This window comes from Erpetoichthys calabaricus, chromosome 2 (genome assembly GCF_900747795.2).
Source record: "Erpetoichthys calabaricus chromosome 2, fErpCal1.3, whole genome shotgun sequence".
In the NCBI taxonomy this organism is placed as follows: Eukaryota; Metazoa; Chordata; class Cladistia; order Polypteriformes; family Polypteridae; genus Erpetoichthys; species Erpetoichthys calabaricus.
In genome coordinates, this window is record NC_041395.2 from 260,229,084 (window position 1) to 260,254,744 (window position 25,661).

Genomic DNA, 25,661 nt, shown 5'->3' on the forward strand with positions numbered 1-25,661 from the left:
AGTGCCACAGTCAGCTGAAACCCCGTGACAGCAGCCAAGTGGTTTAAATGCCTTAGCCTTCAATCTATAGGCATAAACAATTTTCAGAAATGATCATGTAATAATAATAATAATAATTTATTTCATTTTGAGATTGATATACTACAAACTCCAGTAAGGTGTGATTCATTTGTTGATTGTCATTAACAATCCTGGTCAGTAAAATAGCAAGTATTCCTCTAGAATCAAGAAATTAAAAAAAAACTCACTTTTATACATAGCTCAGAATAAAACAAGGGGAAAAGACACAAAGCCAAGAAGCTACTTAGGTATCATAAAGGACTTTCTAATGTTAAAGTGAGCTTAAATTATCTTGGGAATGCCATGTTAGGTTGACTGAAATGTCTATGTAATTAGACAGTCACTTGAATGAAGAGTGACAGGTTAGTCACGTCAGTGTGACTTTGTGTGGTTAAGGATTTCTTAAGGATAACCTGAATTTTCTGTGAAACTGTTAATAATAATAATAATAATTCTTTACATTTATATAGCGCTTTTCTTGTCCGCTAATAATACCAAGTATTGTTCAGGGAATACAGAAGGTGAAGAATTTAGATGGGCGGCACGGTGGTGCAGTGGGTAGCGCTGCTGCCTCACAGTTGGGAGACCTGGGGACCTGGGTTCGCTTCCCGGGGTCCTCCCTGCGTGGAGTTTGCATGTTCTCCCCATGTCTGCGTGGGTTTCCTCCGGGCGCTCCGGTTTCCTCCCACAGTCCAAAGACATGCAGGTTAGGTGGATTGGTGATTCTAAATTGGCCCTAGTGTGTGCTTGGTGTGTGGGTGTGTTTGTGTGTGTCCTGCGGTGGGTTGGCACCCTGCCCGGGATTGGTTCCTGCCTTGTGCCCTGTGTTGGCTGGGATTGGCTCCAGCAGACCCCAGTGACCCTGTGTTTGGATTCAGCGGGTTGGAAAATGGATGGATGGAAGAATTTAGATTGAGTATACAGTATATATTCAAATGGAGGCATACCCATAAAAGAGTTTCATAATTCATTTTTCTTAAAGTAAGAGTTTACTTGATTTATGGTGGGTTCACACCTTGAAGTGTAGAATTTTTCGGCAATGGAGTGCGTCTGTTTCTGAAGGGGTTGTGGTATTTAAAAGTGGCAAATCACAGTGAACTATACTCACTCAAACCATAGGTGAGGATGTTTGTTTGAAATTATTGATAAAAGAACACCTCATGTTGCCAGAACAGTTACGACATGTGCATGCTCACACATAACGCAACAAATATTATACACTTAGGCTTTCGTCACCTCTGGCTTTTGTCCTATTTTCACATGCTAATGATTTCAACTCTGTTCAACCAGATTTATTACTAAAAAAATAAGAAGTAGAAAGAGAAAAGGCACTCGATGCATTATAGCTGATTGCCATTTTGGAATTTAAGGACGATGCACTATTTTTGTATCAAAAGATATTGAAAATTAAACAGAACGGAGTTTTTCCCACAAAAAAATTTTCATTTTACCATCCTTATGTTTTACCTCAAATTAAAGTGAACAAACTGGTAAAAAAAAAATGCCCAGCCCAATATTTCCATTGCATGAATAAGTGGGGAGTTGGAAAGTGTGGCCTTTTATGCACCACTGTAATGTCCAGTATTGGCTTCTTGTCTTGTGGTCGGTTCTGATGTCCCCAAAGCCCTGTATTAGAATATGCCAGAAAAAAAATGAATGAAGTAATATTTTATGTTCTTACTCACAAATGTCTGAAAGAATAAAATAAAAATGGAAAATGTTAAAATGAAATAAATTAATGAAAAATGAAAACAAAGAAAACATTTGTACTTTGAGGTGTAATTTAATAAAGCAGTAATTAGTACATTCTTGACTAAATAACAAATGTGTCATATCCTTAACAGGATTTTCCTATAAAATCTCACACCAGGGTTAGTTATGAACATTGCTCATATAACAATTAAGTCATTTATTTGGCACAGGCGTAAAGACAGAAGACAGAAGGGTTACTGTCTGCCCGCTGTAGCCTACATGGAAATGACGCTTAGTGAAGGGCGCTATACCAACATAAACTAAACTAAAATGTCTCACTCAGGTACTCTACATGTGAAGAGCCTGTACATCAATCTCATGCACATCATTTGCACTAAAACCAATTGTAATGGATTTATTTTTCTTAAACTATCCACAATGAAACTTTTCATATCTGCCATTAACATAAAGTGGATATTATTCAGCTGGATATGTGTCTCCAGTGTCTGCATCAGTGTCTGGATAAAGATCCGCTCTCCATTTTTGACCACCTTCAAATGTGATCTGAATGATCTGATCACAAGTACATGTACTGCTGGTTTTTACTGTGGTCAAGTGCTATCTGATTGCTATCACATCATAGAAAATGGTTATTGTCAGGTGTAAGGAAGTCCAGTGACTTGCCAGCCAGCAGAGATTTCGAAAATGTCCATGTTGAATACTGAACCAAAGGAATAGGACTGCTCAGCAGCAGAAAAAAGAAATGTTTTCATTTGTCAACCTTAAATATATCAGATGATCCCTCATAAGGTTTAACAACAGGTTTTAGAGCCACAAGCTCTTTGTAATGGCCGAAGTGTCGTATTTTGTAAATGCCAGGCAGAGTGGAATGTGGAATGTGCCACTCAATGGTAGCGTTGCTTCTGCCCACTTTCTCTTTTTTCCAGTGAAATCTGTAGGTGAAGAAATCAAGTAGAAGGATTTAGTTCATTAAGCACACCGTTATGAAATATCTGGACACGATTTATTCATTTTTTTTTTCGTAGTGATATCAATTTCACTTTGAGAAATTAAAAATATTTTACATGGCCTTGATTTCCTTTTAAATAAAATAAAATTGTAGAGGCATTGGTTTCATTTTGCCAATATCCTCATGCAGTTTTCTTCTATAATACTTAGTGACACCATTACACTGTACATCACACACAAGAATTAAAATCTTCTATTTTTACTGACAGGTACATGCGGGAGCCTTTTTTCAGTTTTCATAAATGAATATTGCTCATTTTAGTATAATTACTAGAATAAGCAAAAAGGAAAGATCCATGAATGATTTACCTATAAGCAATGTTATACCTTTTTATAATATGTATAAATGATCAGGTCTGAGAATGTGGAATGTAAAATATATTTTATATATTAATTTTTGACCTTGTATCCCAAACAACATGTCCTGAGGGTTTAATGGCCGCAGTCACTGGTTGTGTTAAATCCCCGCCAGGCAGAACTAAAGGAACTCTCGTCTTGTCCAGCGTTTTATTAGCAATGATTACTGAGTGGAGACATTCTTACCCCAACCCACAGTCTGGTCTGTTACAATAGGAGTGCAAAGACACTGTAATATGTTGGTAATATTTTACCTTGTTTCCCATGATGCATCATTGTGAACTACCTCCCATTTGTCTGTTGCATTATCATACTTCTCAATTGTAAGGAATGTTTTCTGAAATACAAGCACAAATAACCATATCACTTTTTATCATATTTCTTTCTTTCAGTGTTTCTCAGCTGAAAATGCTATTGAAGAACTCTGAGGCAAGTGTCACAGAAATGGAGATCAGGGTATGTGATTTGTATTCAGCCATTTTGTGAATATTTGGTTAGTGTCAGTCCACTTTGAATAAAGTTACACTGTATTTAGTAAAACCGCTCTCGGCGTACACCTAACCAAACTCATTTCAATGCTTCAGAAATATTATAATATAATGTTTTTTAAAGAGTAGTAACAAATCTAAAAAACTAGCGTAAAGCATGTATGGTAACAATGGCAATTACTGCAATCACTGTGGTCATTCAAGAAAAACAAAATTAAGCAATGTACAAAAAGAAAAAGGGTTTAGATTCTTTTCCAAACCATACATAAGACAAGTGGTTTCTTTTAGTCGATGACTCCTCCGTTTCTCTTTCCTAATACTCAGCTGTGCTGCTGAAGTTTCAAGACATACGTGAATGTAGGTGTGGGTGGATATAGGGGCTTAGGAAATAGGCTGGTGTCTATAGGGGAGAGTGGAGATACAATAGGTGGTTATAGATGGGAAGGGGACTCTGGGTATTATTTTGCAAGACAAACTCTATATAGAGTTAATAGTTTACAGTAGAACCTCAATGTATGCAAATTCATCTTCATGCAAACAGTCTCAAGTTGGGGAGCATGCAGTGGTATGGCATGATGCTACACCCAACATACGACGAAACAGCTCAGGATCCCGGTTGGCAACTCTCCAGACAGACACGGGGTCCAGTCCCACCCTCCAGAAATGACCCTCTATCTGCCACAGCCAGGTGTTATGCGGACGCTCCCTTGGTCTGGTCCAGCCACTCAGATCCCCAACAATGAGGATCCTACGACCTGGATAACCATCGGGGAAACGCGCCACATGGCCGTAGTGCCGTAACTGACACTCCCTCACAATGCAGGTAATGTGCCTCATTCAGGACTCTATGAGCAACCGCTCATTCGACACAAACTCAAAAAAGTGCTACCCAAGGATTCTCCAAAGAGACACAGTACCAAAGGAGTCCAGTCTTCATCTCAGGTCACTGGATAGTGTCCATGTCTCGCAACCATATAGCAAGACAGGAAGCACCAGGACTTGGACCTTCATCCTTTATTGCATAGAGGGAGGACCACACACCCCTAATCCATCTACTGACTTCATAGGAAGAGTCACCAGAGACAAGAATATCACTGCCGAGGTAAGTAAATATCTCGACAAGGTCAACACTCTCTCCACAGACAGACACACTGCTGATGACTGTGCCCAAGAGCTCATTAAAGGCCTGGATCTTGGTTTTTATCCAGGACACTCAGAAGCCCAGACACTGAAACTACTCGCTCATTCTCTCGAGAGCCCTGATCAGGGCCTCCATTAACTCCACGAAGATCACAACATCATGAGCAAAGGCAAGATCAGTGAATAATGCAAAATTAAAAGTGGCTATGCTCTTTTTTCAAACTTTGCATAGGAATGGCCTCTCATAGTCTCACTCTGTCACATTTACTGTGAAAGAGGTAGTTACGTGTCTGCTGCATTCTCATTCTCTCACATTGCCATGATGCATGGTAGCACAACAACGAGTGCCACGTGCTACCAATATACTTTTCCATTGTCTCATCCACAGCAGTAAAGGAGAAAGAGGAATGTACTGCTGTCTGTACTCTGTCTTATTCACCCTTGCATTAAGTAGCCCAAGAATAAGGGAGATGTGTGCCTTCCATACTTCGACCACCTCACCTTCATCACTGCATAGAGTAGTCTGAGACAGAGAGAGACATGCATCTCCTGTACTATCACCTCATGTATCTTCTTCTGTGTCTCACCTTGTTTAGTGTGATTTTTGTGTAGCAGCACTCTGTTCTGTTTGTGGAACTGAATATATAATAGTAGAAAGACACAGAAACGTTGTCTGGAGCCATTTCATGATACATGCTTTTCCAGTATACACAATTGCCAGGAACAAATACTTTGCTTCAGAAATGTTTCTACTGTTTCTACTTCTACCTTTTAAATTGGTCTACTCAAAATAAAACTCAAATAAATAAGTCCTTCACCTATACCAAGAAATTCTGATTTATTATGAGGAATTACTGCTTTCTACTGTTCTTCATTTTAGCAATCCCAAGATGATCATTAAAATGTTATTTTTTTTGTAATCTGCCACCACGTAATTCACACAACCCAACTCAGAAAGTCAGGAAGTTCCATCTTAAAGCAAAAACCTGCCTAATAAATGATGTGATTCTGCTGAACAGCCTGCTGAATACACAAAAGAATAGACAAAATGCATACATTAAATGGGCCCAATGACTGTACATTGGCCTATTATAAGGAATTGTAGGGGTGCGTGAGTGTGAGTGTGAGTGTGTCCTGGGGTGAATCTGCACCTTGTCCTGCTCTGAACATGATGCTTTCAGGGCAGCTTCCCATGTATCTGGATTGGACTAAGCACTTGTAGATAGATGGAGAGATGGACATCTGCTATAGAAAGTAATGAACATGGTAATAAGGAAAATGTCACAAGAGCTAGGAATTAATGCAACATAATTATTGAGATACGTAATTATTATTCATACAGGCATTCAGGTACATTTATGACTAAGAGCACTTAAGGTGCAAGAGTGCCAGGGAAGGTAAAAGCATTAGAAGAAAAGAAATACAATCTTTAAAAACCCTAGGCAACCTACTAAGAATGCAGGCCAATCTACATGTCCTGTTAATAATAAAAGGATTACAAGTGTTAAGCAGAGAGCCTCAAACAGAAATTATTTACATTTGGAGGCTCTCAGGGCCATCTCAATAGGTGTCTAAAGTGGCTAGATGCCAGATATATCATATTTCGTATCTGTGTATTCCTGCAATTTTTGCAATGCCATTAATGTTAGGGTCACCTACTGTCTCATTTCTTCTCTGAATGGGGGTTCCTCAATTAACACAGACAAATAAAATAACTATTCCTTGTATAATTTGAAAGCCAGCAGCATTTTCATTATTAAGAGGAACATACTATTTGCTCAGAAAGTGTACTGTTTTCTCTTACCATTCTTGTTACAGAATTTCTGGGGTTGCCACTGACAAACGTCACATCGGCCACTTCTCCCTTTTTAAAAAAAAAACAAAAAAAAAGTACTTAAAATTCACATATTCACAAATTTCATCATCATATATACTGTATAATCCTTTCAGCATGCCCTGACCTTACCTTGAGTTTTCTTCCAGAGGGCAGTGTCAAGCACACATCATATAGAAGGCACCAAGGGGGGCATACTAACGACATGCCCAAACTACCTCAATAGGCTCTAATCACTTGGAAGAAGCAGCATTCCTACACCAAGGTTGTGTAAGTATTGCTGAACTTCTACAAAGTGCGACTCCCAGCAACCCCATGTAGGAAAGTAATTTCAAAGGCTCTTTCAGCCAACATCCGGAGCTCATTACCTCAGGTGAGACTGTGGCTATAGACTCACTTGTAAAGTTAAAGCTTCACCTGAGGATGTAACTAACCCTTCTCAAACATGGTCCAGTACACCCTCCACAAAACTGGTACTGTTGCTTCAATTTGTTTGTCAATCTCACAAGCACCTATTTACCACTTATGAACAAGGCTATGATATAAATGAACTCTTACACTTCTGGCAGATGCTCATCCCATACCTGAAGAGAACAAGTCACTCTCTTCCAAGAAAGGACTATGACATCATATTTGGAGGCAAGAACATGCAAACTCAACATGGACAAGGCCCAGACATGAGATTTAAATCCAAAATGTAGTATCTCTGAAGCAGCAGCATCAGTAACTGCACTACTGTGCCATCTTAAATCAAAGCTACACTTCTATATAGTAGACAATTTCCTAGTAAACAACATTAACCATTGAAAATGCTACCTGGCTCTATTTTTCATCCTGCCTTTTTTTAGTTTCAGAACAATGAATAATCAAGAAAATGTTTGGAACTGCAGTAAGCAATCAAGAATGTTTTTTTCCCCCTTTTTCTCCAGGCTGCAAATAGTCTTTCTGGGAAAAGTGAGCACCAGAAACCTCAAAAGAATTTCAATTGAGATGTTTAAATGCAATTTTAGCGCTACAGGTAATAACTTCAGAGCATCACGATTACCATAAGGATGTCAATGGAAACCATAAACACTTAACTTTTTCATTTTATTTTTCACATCCCAGATTCAGGCATTTTCTGACCATTTTAGTAAAAAGGCAAGGTTGTGCTAAACAGACACATGAGTGTATTTGTTTATTTTAGTTGCTTATATATAAGAAAACTCCAGCAACAACAGTCACTATGAACAGACATGGAATAGGAAACTGTTTTTACCTCAGGATATATAGTGCCAAGAATATGTAATAAAACGTATTGCTAGGAATACTTTGTTGTCATAAACATATCTCAGAAATGTAAAACTTTTCTGATTAAAAATAGACAAATTTGGTAACTTTTTAAAGCTTTTGTTTTCACATTTGGACCAGTGCCCTGCAGACTCCATTTTGAAGAGAAGGCATGATATTTTTTTTAATTATTTAAAAAAAAAATTAAAAAGCTTCACTTAACAACATAGTTCCTCATGGTATACTAATCTGTACCATGAGAATAAAAAATAACTATGACTTGAAAAATTACAGATGTAATGTTTGCTCTGAGGATGTTGATGGAGAAGTTTAGAGAAGGCCAGAAGGAGTTGCATTGCGTCTTTGTGGACCTGGAGAAAGCATATGACATGGTGCCTCGAGAGAAGCTGTGGTATTGTATGAGGAAGTCGGGAGTGGCAGAGAAGTACATAAGAGTTGTACAGGATATGTACGAGGGAAGTGTGACTGTGGTGAGGTCTGCAGTAGAAGTGACGGATGCATTCAAGGTGGAGGTGGGATTACATCAGGAATCGGCTCTGAGCCCTTTCTTATTTGCAATGGTGATGGACAGATTGACAGACGAGATTAGACAGGAGTCCCCGTGTACTATGATGTTTGCTGATGACATTGTGATCTGTAGCGATAGTAGGGAGCAGGTTGAGGAGACCCTGGAGAGGTGGAGATATGGTCTAGAGAGGAGAGGAATGAAGGTCAGTAAGAACAAGACAGAATACATGTGTGTAAATGAGAGGGAGGTCAGTGGAATGGTGAGGATGCAAGGAGTAGAGTTGGCGAAGGTGGATGAGTTTAAATACTTGGGATCAACAGTACAGAGTAATGGGGATTGTGGAAGAGAGGTGAAAAAGAGAGTACAGGCAGGGTGGAGAAGACTGTCAGGAGTAATTTGTGACAGATGGGTATCAGCAAGAGTGAAAGGGAAGGTCTACAGGATGGTAGTGAGACCAGCTATGTTATATGGGTTGGAGACGGTGGCACTGACCAGAAAGCAGGAGACAGAGCTGGTTGTGGCAGAGTTAAAGATGCTAAGATTTGTACTGGGTGTGACGGGGATGGACAGGATTAGAAATGAGTACATTAGAGGGTCAGCTCAAGTTGGACGGTTGGGAGACAAAGTCAGAGAGGCGAGATTGTGTTGGTTTGGACATGTGCAGAAGAGAGATGCTGGGTATATTGGGAGAAGGATGCTAAGGATAGAGCTGCCAGGGAAGAGGAAAAGAGGAAGGCCTAAGCGAATGTTTATGGATGTGGTGAGAGAGGACATGCAGGTGATGGGTGTAACAGAACAAGATGCAGAGGACAGAAAGATATGGAAGAAGATGATCCGCTGTGGCAACCCCTAACGGGAGCAGCCAAAAGAAGAAGAAGAAGAAGATTGTTTGGTGACAAGCATGCATACAAAACATAATTACAGGGACACAAGGACTGACTGCAGTGGCCATTGAACCTCATGCTCTCAAAGGACCTCCTACAAGATATAACAGAGTACCTGGTCAGTGCGTTTACATGCACAATCACAATTAGATTAAGGTGTGTGACCCGGTTAAGGCAGAAACATGATTTCTTAAAAATTCTCATTTACATGCTAAAGTAATCTTCTGGAGTTCTCCTTTGTCAAGATGCTCTGACGTCCTAAAAACTGCACAAAAAAGAGTTAAACGTCATCATGAACCACCATAAATCCGTAAATAAGCATGATGCCTGTGATAATTTTCTTGTGTTTTACAAATATGTTTAGACAAATTGACATTTTATTTATAGGTTTCTGTTACCAGATTGCATGCAGCAAACTCTTTTCTGCTTGGCTGTGTGATTGAGCCCTGCAAACAACCCAGTACATGTGCTTCTTGTCTTACTTCAATAGGATAAGTATCGTGTTTGGCTACTCATTACTTTAAAAAGTAATCTGTCTACGTAACATACATTACTTTTAACGTGTTACTCCGTACACTGTTCCTGAGGTTGTGCATCTGAGTTTAGTACTGTACATTCAGCTCTTCAACATAAATTTAGCAATTTCTGAAGTATTGAGACAGAATTTTAGTTAGAAGAAAGAATAATGCAATCACTTGAACATTTGCTCCTGAAAATGTATTTTGTGGATGCTTCTACCCGTGGCTGCTGAAAGCGTGTGCAATGCAAATACATGCGCAGGCTAACAGAGTACAACGGACATGCTCAGACTACAAAATTAACCAGGTTACCAGTAACCCAGTTAAGGGTTTACAAGGCCACATACTCAGGTTATTCTTGGAGAAATCTACCTCTGGTTAACCAGGTTTCTCAGAGGCCAGAAACCCGATTTCTCTAGCTGGAGTAAGGATTTACATGACATTTTACAAACCAAGCTTCTGTGAAAACCAGGTTATTGAGGAATGTGTAAGCACACTAGTTTCTAAATCCACAAGCAAATGCAGACATATTTGGCAAATTCCTGCGACCCCCTCAAATATCTATGCAATCACAAAAAGTTTATTTACTGTTCTCCAGCCAGCGCAAAATCTACCTCGTTTGTCCTGGATAAGCCCTGCTATAGCTGCTGCGTTTTTGACATACTATTAACTTTCAGATCAAATCTGGAAACCCTCCAATTAACATTGTATGGAAGGCCTTCTTCCTCATCATGATAGCTTCTCTACTGGTCCTAGAGTTATGCTTTAACAGACACCAAAATCTTTAATGCCACAGCTCCTTGCAGTAGCCTGTATTACAAATTTGAGAGCTGAACTCATCCTCCACAGAGCTATCCACTGGTCAATCCTAGTAAAACCTCACTACCTACTTAGGTTTTCCTGGTCTGTCTACTGGGAATGTGTTCTTCACAATTCTTCAAATAAACAATAATTGTTTAGTTTTCTATTAATACACAGTAATAAGATTACATCTTGCCTGAAGAAGGGGCCTGAGTTGCCTCGAAAGCTTGCATATTGTAATCTTTCTAGTTAGCCAATAAAAGGTGTCATTTTGCTTGGCTTTTCTCTACATTCATAATGGCTAACACGGTACAACACCCTAGTACTACACAGTAATAAGAAACAGTGTGCACTTTTTCAGAAACGAAACGTTGCATGTTGTAATCTTGTTATAATATTAACACAAAACAATCACACCACATATCAGTATCAGTTCTTACAGTGCACACAGAACGTTGTTGGAAGTCTTCTTTCTTGACAGAGATACAGTATATATAAAATATGTTCCTTACCACTCTGTACGATGGCCGCACTTGCATTAGAACATCTCCAAAAGAAGTGTTAGTGGGTTTCTTATCAGGCTGGTTACTAAACATCAGGGTGAACAGCTGTTTGTCACAAAAGAATGGAGGCTGTGGCCCTTTGGGCAAGTGATTAACTGTGTTCTGCAAAAGAAACCAAAGACAGCATCAAGTACATCTATTAAGCATGATATCTGCAATATAAGTTAGCCAGTTGAGCTGTTATAACACAGAGTCCACTTTACGGCAGCATGAATAGCAAGCAGGACAACATATTCATTTTGTAAAATACTGCAAACAATTAAAAAACAAATACCATTCAGGACCCCTCTTTCAGGTGTCTCTAGTCCCACCTTTTCAATAACCTGGAACCCCAGTGCCCAGGCTTGATTTTTCAATGAATTATATACTATGTTCTATGTAAAATAAGAAACCAGTGTTTAATTTTTAGCTGGTAGTTGAGGTCACAGACAAAGCACACTGCAACTCCTATGCAATACTGTATTAGACTGGATATTATAAAATTATTTTTTAAGGAAGAAGGCTGAAAGGTATGCTTGGTAAAGACAAAACCTCAAAAGTTACTGTTAAAGAGGTCTAATATTCGGACTACACTGAATGGCAGAAGTTTTGAATGGAAATGGAATGAGGAGATGTTTCCAACTTGAAATAGCAAGCCAACAAGGACAACGATTTTGATAAATCACTTATGCTTTGAAAAGGTAATTTTGCAGTTAAGCAATAAATATCTCTTCCATTTACAGAGTTAGCAGTGTCTCTACTGAACAACATGTTAACTGTTGGTAGCATGGCACAAGTTTGTGTTTGCTTTCAACACTGGGCTTGGCGTGCTGTCTCTGTTGAGGAATTACTGTACTTGCTGTTCTTGTGTTGTATTGTCAAGTATAATTTTAAGCTTTGCCGTACCGTACTCTGTCTGTCTGTTCCTGTCTCTCTATCTGTATGTGTATATATACAGTATATATATATACATATATATATAAATACAGTATATCTATATATATATATATATATATATATCTATATATATATATATATGTAAATATATATATCTATATATATATATATATATATATATATATATATATATATATATACAGTAATCCCTCCTCCATCGCGGGGGTTGCGTTCCAGAGCCACCCGCGAAATAGGAAAATCCGCGAAGTAGAAACCATATGTTTATATGGTTATTTTTAGAATGTCATGCTTGGGTCACAGATTTGCGCAGAAACACAGGAGGTTGTAGAGAGACAGGAACGTTATTCAAACACTGCAAACAAACATTTGTCTCTTTTTCAAAAGTTTAAACTGCTCCATGACAAGACAGAGATGACAGTTCTGTCTCACAATTAAAAGAATGCAAACATATCTTCCTTTTCAAAGGAGTGCAAAGCAAGCAGTCAAAAAAAAAATCAATACGGCTTTTAAGTATGCGAAGCACCGCCGGTACAAAGCTGTTGAAGGCGGCAGCTCACACCCCCTCTGTCAGGAGCAGGAAGAGAGAGAGAGAGAGAGATAGAGAGAGATAGAGAGAGACAGATAAAAAAAATCAATACGTGCCCTTTGAGCTTTTAAGTATGCGAAGCTCCGTGCAGCCTGTCCTTCAGGAAGCAGCTGCACACAGCCCCCCTGCTCACACCCCCCTACGTCAGCGCAAGAGAGAGAGAGAGAGAGAGGGAGAGAGAAAGTAAGTTGGGTAGCTTCTCAGCCATCTGCCAATAGCGTCCCTTGTATGAAATCAACTGGGCAAACCAACTGAGGAAGCATGTACCAGAAATTAAAAGACCTATTGTCCGCAGAAACCCGCGAAGCAGCGAAAAATCCGCGATATATATTTAAATATGCTTACATATAAAATCCGCGATGGAGTGAAGCCGCGAAAGGCGAAGCGCGATATAGCGAGGGATCACTGTATATATATATATATATATATATATATATATATATATATATATATATATATATATATATATATATATATACTGTATAGTGACACTCCTGAGATGGAAGGATGGGGAAGGCAGCTTTTGTAAGACACTGCCGCCCCCAAGATGCTGGATGGCAGCTCCCCTGGACTGCAGCGGTGCCCTGGATTCCCGCAGGGCACTATGAGACTTTGAGTTCGGCAGCACAGCCCACTGAGTACCGTGGGTGCCACCAGGGGATGCTGTGGGACGATGGTGGGAGAACAAATTATCACCTAGACCGGAATTACTAATGGATTACGACAACGGAATCCCTGAAGTACTTCCGCGCTGATTAAAGAACTTTAATTCTCTGTCTGACCCAGAAGTGCTGGCAAGTCACATGGACGGAAGAGTAGAAGCACTTCCAGGTCAAGATCTATATAAAGGACTGCAGAAGACCCAGCAAGTAAGCCAGGAGTCTGGGGAAGTAGGACAGAGCTTGCTGGAAGATGTGGAGAAGAGATTTGTGTTGTTTATTATTATTATTATTGTTGTTGAATTGTTTGTTTATTGTGGTGGAGGTGCTTGATGGCACTATAACAGAAAGAAAATAATTAAAAGATCTTCTTGTTGTTTTTAACCTGTGTCCAGAGCGTCTGTCTGTTGGGTTTAAAGGGGCAACAGCAACCCCTAATATATATATATATATATATATATATTGTCACGCACGAGCGCATGGGGAGCAACTTAAGGACCCAACACGCATCGCGACAAGTCATGCCAGGGGACAATGGCGGGGTACTAACCTCTCTCTCTCTCTCTCTTTCCATAGAAAAGATGAAGCGCCGCCACCATAATCCTTCCCAGATAGCTACAAGAACAACACTTCCGGGTCCCTTTCTGTCCTCTGGTCCCCTTCTGATGACGTTGACTACCCATCCACTGCCACATCTTCCCAGCATTCCATCCATCCATCCATCCATTTTCCAACCCGCTGAATCCGAACACAGGGTCACGGGGGTCTGCTGGAGCCAATCCCAGCCAACACAGGGCACAAGGCAGGAAGCAATCCCGGGCAGGGTGCCAACCCACCGCAGGACACACACAAACACACCCACACACCAAGCACACACTAGGGCTAATTTAGAATCACCAATTCACCTAACCTGCATGTCTTTGGACTGTGGGAGGAAACCGGAGCGCCTGGAGGAAACCCACGCAGACACGGGAAGAACATGCAAACTCCACGCAGGGAGGACCCGGGAAGCGAACCCAGGTCCCCAGGTCACCCAACTGCGAGGCAGCAGCGCTACCCACTGCGCCACCGTGCCGCCCTCCAAGCATTCCCCGTTCCTAATTTCCATTCCGGCTCCTTAAATTGTCCGTCTACCCGTCCTTTGTTGTCTTATAATTTCTATGAAATATTTGACCTTGCTTTTTGTTACAGCATATGGGGCCACAAACCCCAAACCTTTATGACCTTGTGCTTGTCATTATTACAATATGTACTGTATAGACTATATAGCTATATATAGTATATACAGTAGCTTATAATCTATAATGTTGTTTCAGAATTTTGTTTTTGGCTTTCCATACACGTATTACATACTCTTGCAATACTTGCTGTTCTTGTGTAGTGGCTATTCAACTCTCCTCTATTTCTAAGCTCTGACATTACTTTCTAGTTTTTACTGCGGTTCCCTCAGTATAGTCACATGGGGCCCAAACAATGATTCAAGTCCAGGAACCCCCTCCTCACTAAGTTTGCCCCTGTTTGTCTGTGCTAAAGAAGATCACAAAATATATATTTTAAAAAGAATACATTACTGTATTTTTCTATTTAATTAAAACAAATACAGAATAACATAAGGGGTGAGTTTGACAGCAAATCAAGCAACAATCCATAAAAGTCAATAAACTGTTATTTCTACTGTAATCACTTGTGTGCATTTGCATAATAGAATATGTATTTTAACCAGTGTTTTTCAAAAAGCTGCAGAAATTAATTATTTCATTTATACAGTGTGACAAATACCAGAGTGAACAAAAGAACAGTAAACTCTTAGAGTGTTGTTGCCCCCTCACAGAGTAAAGGAAGGATATGACAGGTCAGACTCACAGTAGCAATTGCTCTGGCCAGGCCTCTGAAGAGCTGAATATAAGCAGAAAGTGTGTGGGGTCCATATATTGTTGATGCCCCCTCATATCTCTGTACCTGCAGCAAACAAACATGCATCTCAGATGGAGGAAGTACATCACAAAATGATGAAATTAAATAAAACTAGATTAAAACAACAACATGTGCTTCATATATTAGGTACTAGAAGTTAGAAAAGACATCAAAGTTGTCTACAGTAATTCTTAATCTTAATCATCCTTAAGTTTAGCTCTAGTGTGCCTGCATGGCTGCAAGTTTTCAATTCAGCCAAAATTCACAAGTCAGTGGATCAGCGTTGTCTCTAATTGAAATAACTGTGTAACTGGCTGGCCTTTTTTCCTTCTGTTATTGTGCATTTGGAAAAGTGTGCTGGTATGATATTAACATTTTGATGAAATTCAGATATTTTTATTTTTTCCATATCTTTAAAGGTTTTAACTTTTTTTATACTGTTTTCTTTTTAATTCACCTTTGCCTGTGCAGTTTGTTCCCTCTGTCGTATCCAACTCCTAACATTTAGTGGCAGTATACAGACACAGGTACAAGAGACACTGAATATAAAGCAGAGCTGCTACTTCTGTGTAAAAGGTTCATTCATGTGCTAATTAATTTAAAAAAATGCTTAAATCAATGGTTCTCAAGTTCAGACCTATGGACCCCTGTAACCGCAGTGATTCAACCCAACCAACTTCAGCTTTCAACTACAGTAGACTCCTGCCTTCATTAAGCAAGATGTTATTTCCCAGTTTCTGCTTTCCTTGTTTCAGTATGGAAATTGTTTGTTTTTGTCATTTTAAGATTTGGCGTCCTTGTAATGTTCTGGTTAGTTTTAACCCTTGTAAGCATTTATCACAGCAAGAAAAGCTGGATTTCTTTCTCATTAAAATACTGTGTTAAACTGCTGCCATATTTCTAATTTTTCTTCTGATGTGTTACAAGAACTTTAAAATCTTTATTTGAAGGAGACTTTTAAATGTCAACCAGAGGTGTAATGAAAGATAAAGATTAAGGTCAGCAGTATTACATTGTTGCTTTAACTTTAAAGGGTGGGTGGCAGAGTTTAGTCCTACATATTATTCTTTGACCATCTACTCCTTCCCGAAGCATTCCACAGGCACCCCAAATGTGTCAAGTTAGGACTGACAACAAACAATGTATCAGCTATTGGCCGCATTATTTATTTAATTTTTTTTTGACTGCCATAAAAAACAACAATTGATTAATGACAGCATTAAAATATTTGAGCAATCACTTGACTTACTCTTTTTTTTGATTGCATTACATGGATGTATTGCAAACTGCGCTCTTCCATTTCCTTTTTGACTACATTGTTTTGTAAAGGGCTGTGTTTTCTAGTGTCACATTTATTTAAAGGCTGCACTTTTTACTTCTTAGATCATGCTCTTTAATGTTAACATAGCAGGAGGCACCATATGTACAACTGTGCACAAGTCATAAGTGCTCCATGCTTTGTAGACACACCACAAGCATAATAATAACAATAATAATAATATACATGTAGCACCCAGAACATTTAACCTACAGTGGCTATAAAAAGTATTCACCCCCTGGGAGGTTTTCACATTTTATTGTTACAAATGTGAAAACCTCTCAGGGGGTGAATACTTTTTATAGCCACTGTAGGTTAACGTATAGTTGTACAGGAGAAAAGCAATCTTGCCTCAAATCAATGACAACCTTTTGTAGGTCTATGAACTATTTAATGTTAGCTAAGAACCGGCACTTAAAAGTTTCTCGCTACAGCAATTTTAACTCCGTTACAAAGTGATCCAAAGTCTCGTTTATACCTCGTGTCTTCTCATTAAACTTGTATGTTGCGAATATGTTATTGCAAACGGCAGCGGGAGCGTTTCTATAAACTTAATTTAAACTTTCGGTTTACACCGTGCTTTGTTTCCACAGTAGCTGCACTTATGAATATGCTTGTATGCGTCACTCGCTCGCTTCTTATTGTTTCGCTGCCTTCTCAATTGTGTAATGAATGTTTTCTTCAGCGCTCTTTGGGGCTCTTCCTTGTTTTGTACATACTGCGTTCACAGTCAGTTCACATGATTACATGGGAGGCGTGATGACGCGATACGCAACTCCGCCTCCCACGGCCATTGAGCTGCACTCTATTACAGTATATGGACAAAAAAGAGGTTCCATTTATGACCATTATGCGTAGAATTTCGGAATGAAACCTGCCTAACTTTTGTAAGTAAGCTGTAAGGAATGAGCCTGCCACATTTCAGCCTTCCACCTACATGGGAAGTTGGAGAATTAGTGATGAGTGAGTGAGTCAGTCAGTCAGTCAGTCAGTGAGTGAGTGAGTGAGTCAGTGATGGCTTTGCCTTTTATTAGTATAGATAACAATGAATCACAGTGGATTTAATTTGGAGAAAAAGTCTCTTTAGTGTCAAAGTGAAAACAGATTTCTGCAAAGTGGTCAAAATTAATTACAAATAAAAACCACAAAATATATATGACACACACTTAAACTACACTGGTCAACAAGCATTTTGCTACTGGGATTCTTTCTCCTGTACTTTAACAAATTTCACTTGCTGACTCCAAATCTGAAAACCGTTTTCATCCAGCATGTCCCATTTTTTAGTTATGATGTTCCAGGTCTTGGACAACTAGGGTGAATGGACAGTAAAGGCGATGCATTTCAGCATTTAAGAAATAAGTTTGGTCTCGAGAAAAGTGAAACCAGAATTAATGAAGGTGTTTTTGTTGGTTCTGAAATCCATGAACTGATGCTTGATGATGAGTTCAAAAGGAAACTGAAGCCAACTGAATCAGCACCCTCATTTGTGCGGGTTGTCCAGAATTTTCTTGACAAGCACAGAGCAGAGAATAATGCTGAGCTTGTGGTGAATATGCTGAAAGTATATTAGCTTACGGGAGACAGAATGTCACTGAAGACGCATTTTTTACATTCTCATCTCGACGTTTTTCCACCGAATCTAACCGATGTCAGAGATGAGCATGGGGAAAGATTTCATCAAGATACAAAGGTGATGGAAAACCGATGTCAGGGACAATTTACTCCAAACATGATGGGTGACTACTGTTGGTTCATGCAAAGAGAGATGGATGTGCAGTACAAGCACAAAAGCAAGGGCCTCAGACAATTTTGAGCACACTGACCTCGCTTTTATATTGAGGTAAATTGACATAAATATGTTTTAACGTGTCTCTGGTATCGTCTTCTGGTTTGTTTTCAGAATAAACACATTCAAACAATTTTGGTGGGACAGAGTTTAAACTCTAGATATTGTGTTGATATACTGATATTCAAAAGTGTCAAAACGGCAATGATGTGTATCTCAAAAATCTGACGTGCTAGCTTAATTCCAATTCCATATATGAAATCAGTGTAAAAAACTTAATAGAGAGCTGCTCTGAAGTTCCCAGTAGCAAACAAAAAATATTTTTTTTTGTTGACCAGTGCTATCACTCAAAAAAACTGTTAAAGAAGGCTATCAAAAAGCACAAGTTAAGGGAAACTATCACGGACCAGAAAAAGTCCCTGACCATCCCTTGGAGTCTAGTTAAATCAATCATTAAGAAATAGAAAGAGTATGGCCCAGCTGTAAATCTGCCTAGACAAGGCCATCCACAATTGCTGAGTGATCGTCATAGCACAAGACTAATGAAGGAGGCCACCAGGAGACCAATGAGAACACTGGAGGAGTTACAGTGACCGAGACTGGAGAGACTGTGCATACAGCAACTGTTGCCTGGGTGTTTTATGAGAGAGTGGCAATGCCACTGTTAAAAAGAACATACATAACATCTCAGCAATAGTTGGCTAAAATTGGCATGAGAAATCTTTGAAGTAAGCTGGAGAAAGGCTCTGTGATGTATGACACGGCTTTACAAGTTAGCTTTATAGGAGAATGGAAGAGAGAAAGCCACTGTTAAAAAGAGCACATCTGACATCTCAGGTAGAATTTCACAAAAGAAACTTTATAGATATATTGAGGAACAAGGTTCTATGATTTGATGAGACCAAAGATGAGATTTTTGGTGATCAGACTAACCTTAACCTTTGGTGCAAGCCAAATACTGCATATTATAAAAACATTCCATCCCCACCATGAAGCATGATGGTGGCGGCATTATGCGGTGAGGATGCTACTCTGCAGCAGACCCTGGAAGGCTTGTGAGGGAAGAGGGTTAAATGAATGCAGTAAAATACAGAGAAATCCTGGAGGAAACTCTGCAAGAAACTTGCATCTTTGGAGATTTGTTTCCAGCAAGACAACAACCCCTAGCATAAACCCAGAGTGCAAAGGAATGGCTTAAAAATAACAATGAAATGTCCTTGAGTGGTCAGGTTAGTATACAGATGTCAATCCAACTGAGAATTTGTGACTGGACTTGGAAAAGGCTGTTCATTTGCAATTCTGATGCAACCTGAGAGACCCTGAGCAGATTTGCAGTATCTACTGCATATGTGTAAAGCTGACAGACACCTCTCTGTCACACAGACTCAGTGTGTCAAGGCTAGGAAAGATGCATTTACTAAATAGTGACTTGCAGAGGGAGAATAATTATGGGATGAATAATGAGAGTGAGATTTAAGGAAGAAAAAGTGTTTCTTCAAATTACTGCTAATGCTATTCTACCAATTACTTTCAATTTAGGATTTTTTCTACTGAGATAAATTATACTAGTTTATTAGAAAGCTAAGTTGCATAGGAAGGACTATTCTGTCTAGCTATTGACTGATTCAATCACATCTATCCAAAATTTATCATGTTATTTTTAAAATGGCAACAAAGGTTTTAACAAAATGACAAGATAAAGATTACTTCAGCATTCCAAAAATATACTCAGCATTAATTTCTGACACCGGTTAGTACCTGATACTCTTCATAGGTGGAGATGTAATGTGTATAGACATTACATAATCCAGCAAGCACTACTTCCATATGCTCCATATTGCCATTGGATTCCAATTCCTCAAAAGACAATAAAAATGTAATAAATATTAGACATCAAAATGAGTAAAAATAAAAAAGAAGGAAATGATGTTATGAATCTAATGCTTAAAATAAAAAAGATAAAATTGTTAAAAAAATAAATATGTTAAAATAATAAAGACTAAGATTAGAAATATCACACTTTCTAAAGAAAATGTTTCACTAATAACTTTAAGCATACTGCCAAAATGTTTTTTTACTTTCAATAATTGTACATGACAGCTCAGTCCAGCATGTTGTTAACAGTAAATCTTACATAATTGAGTACTACTTTAGGTGCTCTATAAAGTTTATTGTTTTTGTATGAAGAGGAATATTGGAATAGGCCCTAAACCTAACTCTAACTTGTACTTTTTTCAGAATCAGATAATAATCACTTGTTATATTTCACATTGACTAACCTACATATTTCAGAGGACTGCAGTAAGAGTAAAAGTAAGCAGATTCATTTTTGCTACATTCATTCACTGTATTGACACAGTTAATGTCTGAAAGAAACAAGCTGGATAAGTCAATTGAAAGGTTAAGAAAAGGGATTATGAACATGCATAATTTTTCTACAAATTTCATACTTGAAAATACATCTGCACTCGAGAAAATTAATATGCGGCTCACTTTTTTGACAGCTTCTCTTAATCTTCTTCCTGACATGGTTCTGAAATGAAAAAGGTGAGTTAAAAACATCATATGAATTAATCTGCTGTCGCAGAAAAAAAAAAAAACTACTGTACTTAGGAACCTTCTTTCAAGGTTATGCTCTTTATTCCCTTTCAGAAATGAGTCTTCAAGCTGAACAGAAGGCAAAATGTCCTGTTCGGGACACCAACAATAACAAGATTCAGCAAATAAAATGACTTTTGTCTACTGCTCCCCCCACATACCAGGAAATTGAGAATGAAGGATGAAACTGTAGTTAAAGCAGTGACATTTTCATACATGTTACAAAAACAATCTTTTCTTTCTAGCCTTCTCAAAGCCAAGCAGATTTCTCTCATTTAAATGTAAGCTCTGCAGAATTCAACTGGAATATATGTGATTCAACCTGAAGAGGTAAAGACACGTCACCAAAGATATAAAAGAGTTACCTAGTGTTTACTATTCCACTACATAAGAAACAGAAGCGTTTAGTAGAAGAATAATGCTTGCTAGCCTTATACACTTTTATTCATCAAATGGAACAAATAGACCACATCTACAAGTTGACTAATGGCTTCATATATGATATATGGTAATACAACGTTTGTAATTCCTGTACTGAATTAAAAAGTTGTTATTCTAACACCCTAGATTATCTTTCGTGGTTGAGTTCTTATACTAATTTGGATGATATCTAAGATCTTCTGACATTTTCTAATAATTTCATGGGCTGGTTATGATGTTTGCAGTGAACTCCCATTTAGTTTTGTTGCTCCTAATCTCCGTTGCTCTTTCGCTAGGTCTATATGTTCCATCCCTGGTCACATTAAAATCACACTTTAAAACTCACCTCTTGCCTCTTACATGTTAATGTGTAATAATTTTTACTATTTGATTGATTTTTTTTTTTGTGCCAACTGCAAGTACTGATACTTATATTACTGTACTGTCATCTTATATTATCAATCTCATTTTATGTACTACCATTTAATACTTACTAAAGCATGCTCTTTAAACTTTATTTCTTGGTAGCAAAGTGGTAATGACTGATATCACGCCACTCCTAAGCACTGGGTTTGAATCCCAGACCCATGCTCTACCCAAGTGAAGTTTGCAAGCTCTTTCAATAGCTGCACCTTTTTTTCCTTCATATTGTTTTCCCATGTACCCAAAACACACACGTTAGGCTAACTGGCGACTGTAAATTAGCCATATGTGACAGTGAGGATGTGCGTCTAAGATTGGTTCCTGTCTTGTACCCAACCCTGTCAGGATAGGCTCTGCTCCCACCTAACCAAGTTAAATGTGTTAGAACATTAATGTATGGATCAAATCATGATCTTGGAACTTAACTATTTTGCTTCTTTCTTTGCCTGTGAAGAAGACAACATAAATTAAATAATAAATGATTCATTAATTGATTCTTTCCACTTCCCACATTATGAGCACTTCCAAAGGAATGTATGCATATTACTCCCTGTGCTGAAACAAAGTCAAAAATCAACATTTAATGCACGGAGAAATACGCTTCTAAAGAGATATGTTCATTAAATTAGGGTCTACTAGGGGGCTCTGCCCCCTGCTCGCTTCGCTCGCCAACCCCTGGTCTTGGGTAACCCGAAAAAGATTTGAAAGAGATTATTTATCTCTGTCAGTTGTGGTCTTTCGTTTTGAACCCGTGCCTGCTTTGCTTCCGCAGTTTCAGATGCGCGTTGTAGGCGCCTGCGTTCATTGATCTTATCCAGGTGGGCTCGTGTTTGTATCGTTGAGCTGTATTGTGTTTGAATTTGGTGTAAAGCGTTCAGCGGTTTGTACAATCCCAAGCAGCACATTATTCCTAACTTCACTCCGCAGTAGTGCCACTCACAATATGGCGGTGACGCCTGCGCCTTTCGTACTATCTTTGTGGACCTGTGGGGCCTCCGTAGCCTCTCACGTTTGACTCTGGGGTGCAGCGCAGAATCCTCTTTTTTGTGTGGTTGTGTCGTTAGTGGAAGCTATGGGCGCGTTGTTGCTTCATTTCTCATTCACGTTAGTTGAGCTCTTTCGTTCTTGGGCAGTGACTCCTTCGTTCGCGGTGGATACGACTTCGCTTGCGGTTTATGAGAAGTGCGCCTGCGCAGTACGTCTCATGGTCCCATCGCCGTGTCCCTGCGTCCATATCCGGTTTATTCTCGGTTAGTAATATGGATAGTACACTTAAGTCAATCCATCCATATATTTCCAAAGCCAGCTGTTTCCACAATAACGTCACTGGATGCCAAAGCTTCAACGACATCATGTGCAAGGCAAGAACCAACCCCAGCCCGAGAGCCAGGTCATTACAGGACTCACTCATGTATAGACCAACCTAGGACCAGCAACAACTTTGTAGTTTAGGAAGAAATCTTGAATACCCACAGAAATCACATTTTAACATAGGGAGAATGTACAAACTCCATACAGACAGTGACTAGGCCAAAAATTCAAAATTAAATCCCTAGAGCTGTGAAACAACATTCTCACCATTGTGCCATAGTACCATTCTACAGCAGTGAAGCAAGTATGCAAATCTGCAGTATTATAAACTAATTTTAAAAGGTACTACATAGATATATGGTGTATGCACAGGATGCCTAGAAACAGAACTAGCAACCTTAATCTGCAAAGCATGACAAGAACTTTGGTTATGAGAAATGCTGACATAGCCTTACGTTGATGTGACATTACGCGATTTCAAGTCAGAAGGGATGTCAAACTTGATGACTGCAGTTGCTGATCTCATTTACATGACTAGAAATCACAGGGCATGACAAATTACACAACTGCTTGGCTACTTACCAGCATGATTTCACACTTCTAAGTATTCATGAACTCACCACCTCACCTGACAGCCAATAATGTGCTGCCTGACTGAGCCAGTTCTGATGCAAAGGGTTTACAAGTATGGATAGTTCAAATGCAATTCCAGCCCTCCCACGTTTTTTTTTTTTTTACTTTCTTGTATGCGAAGTATAGGGAAAGTATTGTAATCGTCCTAAGATTCAATGTTGAGATTTTGATGAATCTTGACGTTTTAGACCTCCAAAAACAGTATTTTTGCAATTATGTCTATGTGTGTGTATGTGTGTATATTTAAACATGATAACTTGACCTACGCTTTCACTTAGGTGAACCAAATTTTGCATACAAGTATTAGGTACAAAACGTAGATTTCAATCAATGTTTGGGCTAATTCTGTTAACCGGAAGTGGTACTTTACCTTTTTTTTACTTTACTTTACCTCCAATTTATTTAACTTTACTTTTATAATAATTGTTCTATATATTATTAATTTGATTTGTTGTTGATGGTTCTTTAATGTACATAATATAAAAATATAATCATTGTCTTAGGGTTTACTCCTCAAATATCCATCCCCATATCTGAGTATATGAGAAAGTCTAGGGGAGACCACTCCTGATTTTTTTTTCTTAGGTCCTATCAGAGTACATAACACACAAGACATCAACCAAATGAGTCTATCTTCTGCTTATGAGGTCCTAAACACCAGTGACCCTCTTCAGTGCATTATATGCATTGTACTTCTGGGTAGGCTCTCTTTGGTTGTCAGCTCTAATGCACACAGAGACCACCCCTAGGACTAAAGGCAAAATCAAACCAGTCACAAACTAGTTGGACTGAATCTCCCCATCTTGCTAAAATTGTGTAAATGAAGTCTGTAACTAAAAAATCACAGGAAAAGTCGTGTAATGTGACGTGGCCTTTAGATCTTGTTAAGCTGTCTGGAAGAGATCATAGACATCAAGTAGAAAGCAACATCACTTTGTCAAGCCTGGACCCATACGTTGGGGGCACAGTGGGCATTGTCCTTTAAAAGCCTATGAGGATTAGAGGTGTGATGTCTCCAGTTGTCTGGAAAGGGTGGTGATCCTGTCCTCTGGCTGGGATATAAATATAGACACTTTCTGCTAGCAGCTGTTGAAGGCAAGGTGAAGGGGAACTAGAATGTTATTTCTGAACATTAAGTAACCAACAGAACAGCTATTTACAGTATTTTCTGTTCTATGCTTGTGGGTATTCCTTTTTGAATTTTTTACTATTGATCAGGACCCTGTGTGGTAGATATAGATGGCACCATGATAAACATCAGAGTTTTATTTTCCATTGTGACTCTGTCATTATACTGATTTATGCTCTAAAACAAATGTGTGGTGTAGGTTTGTATTGAACTTTGCTTAACAGATAGTGCTAATCTGTATGTAGTTCTGGTTGTAGTACCTCTTGGAGGCTTTACCCTTAACCACTGGCCATCTCAGCTCTAGGAGTGGGGTAACCACTGCATTAATTGGAGTTGAATAGCTCAATTAGAGTTTTACTTTGTACTTCATACTCCTTCTTGTTTTATATGCACAAAATAAAAAGAACAATGGCTATCTGGCTCTCTGCATTTAAGAAGTGCCACAACTGGTACTTACAAATAACAAGACATACACAATAGTCTGCTTGGGCATTATTTTGTTAGTTGAAGTTAGGAAAATATTATCATCTTCTGAAGATTCCCACAGGATTATAGTAGCAATATTAAAGACACCTTAGCAACCTAGTACTCTATAAAACCTTAAGATTGGCAAAGTAGATTTAAAAGTCACCTACGTAAATTCTCCAGGAACAGCCACTACTGCTAAAGACCCTATGGTGATTATCTGGACGTCGACAATAGCTGGGTGCCAGGGCAAGGGCTGATTCATCTACAAAGAGCAAAGTGTAAGACATAAAACAATACAGTATAGTATTTTTCATTGTCCTTCTGCTAACTGGAATATGGTACAGATGATTAA

General features: G+C 38.8%; 1 protein-coding gene across 1 annotated transcript in view; it reads right to left on the bottom strand.

Annotated features, from left to right (window-relative positions):
• Positions 1-1,823: 1,823 nt before the first annotated feature.
• Positions 1,824-25,661, bottom strand: part of asah2 (N-acylsphingosine amidohydrolase 2) — a 73,658-nt gene continuing 49,820 nt past the window's right edge. The window contains exons 14-21 of the mRNA XM_028793419.2: positions 25,477-25,571; positions 20,821-20,860; positions 20,086-20,184; positions 15,170-15,265; positions 11,114-11,266; positions 6,571-6,630; positions 3,393-3,475; positions 1,824-2,705 (exon numbers count right to left, since the gene is read on the bottom strand). Coding sequence (XP_028649252.2) covers positions 2,522-2,705; positions 3,393-3,475; positions 6,571-6,630; positions 11,114-11,266; positions 15,170-15,265; positions 20,086-20,184; positions 20,821-20,860; positions 25,477-25,571 — 810 coding nt within the window. The 3' untranslated portion in view covers positions 1,824-2,521. The remainder of the gene's footprint in view (positions 2,706-3,392; positions 3,476-6,570; positions 6,631-11,113; positions 11,267-15,169; positions 15,266-20,085; positions 20,185-20,820; positions 20,861-25,476; positions 25,572-25,661) is intronic.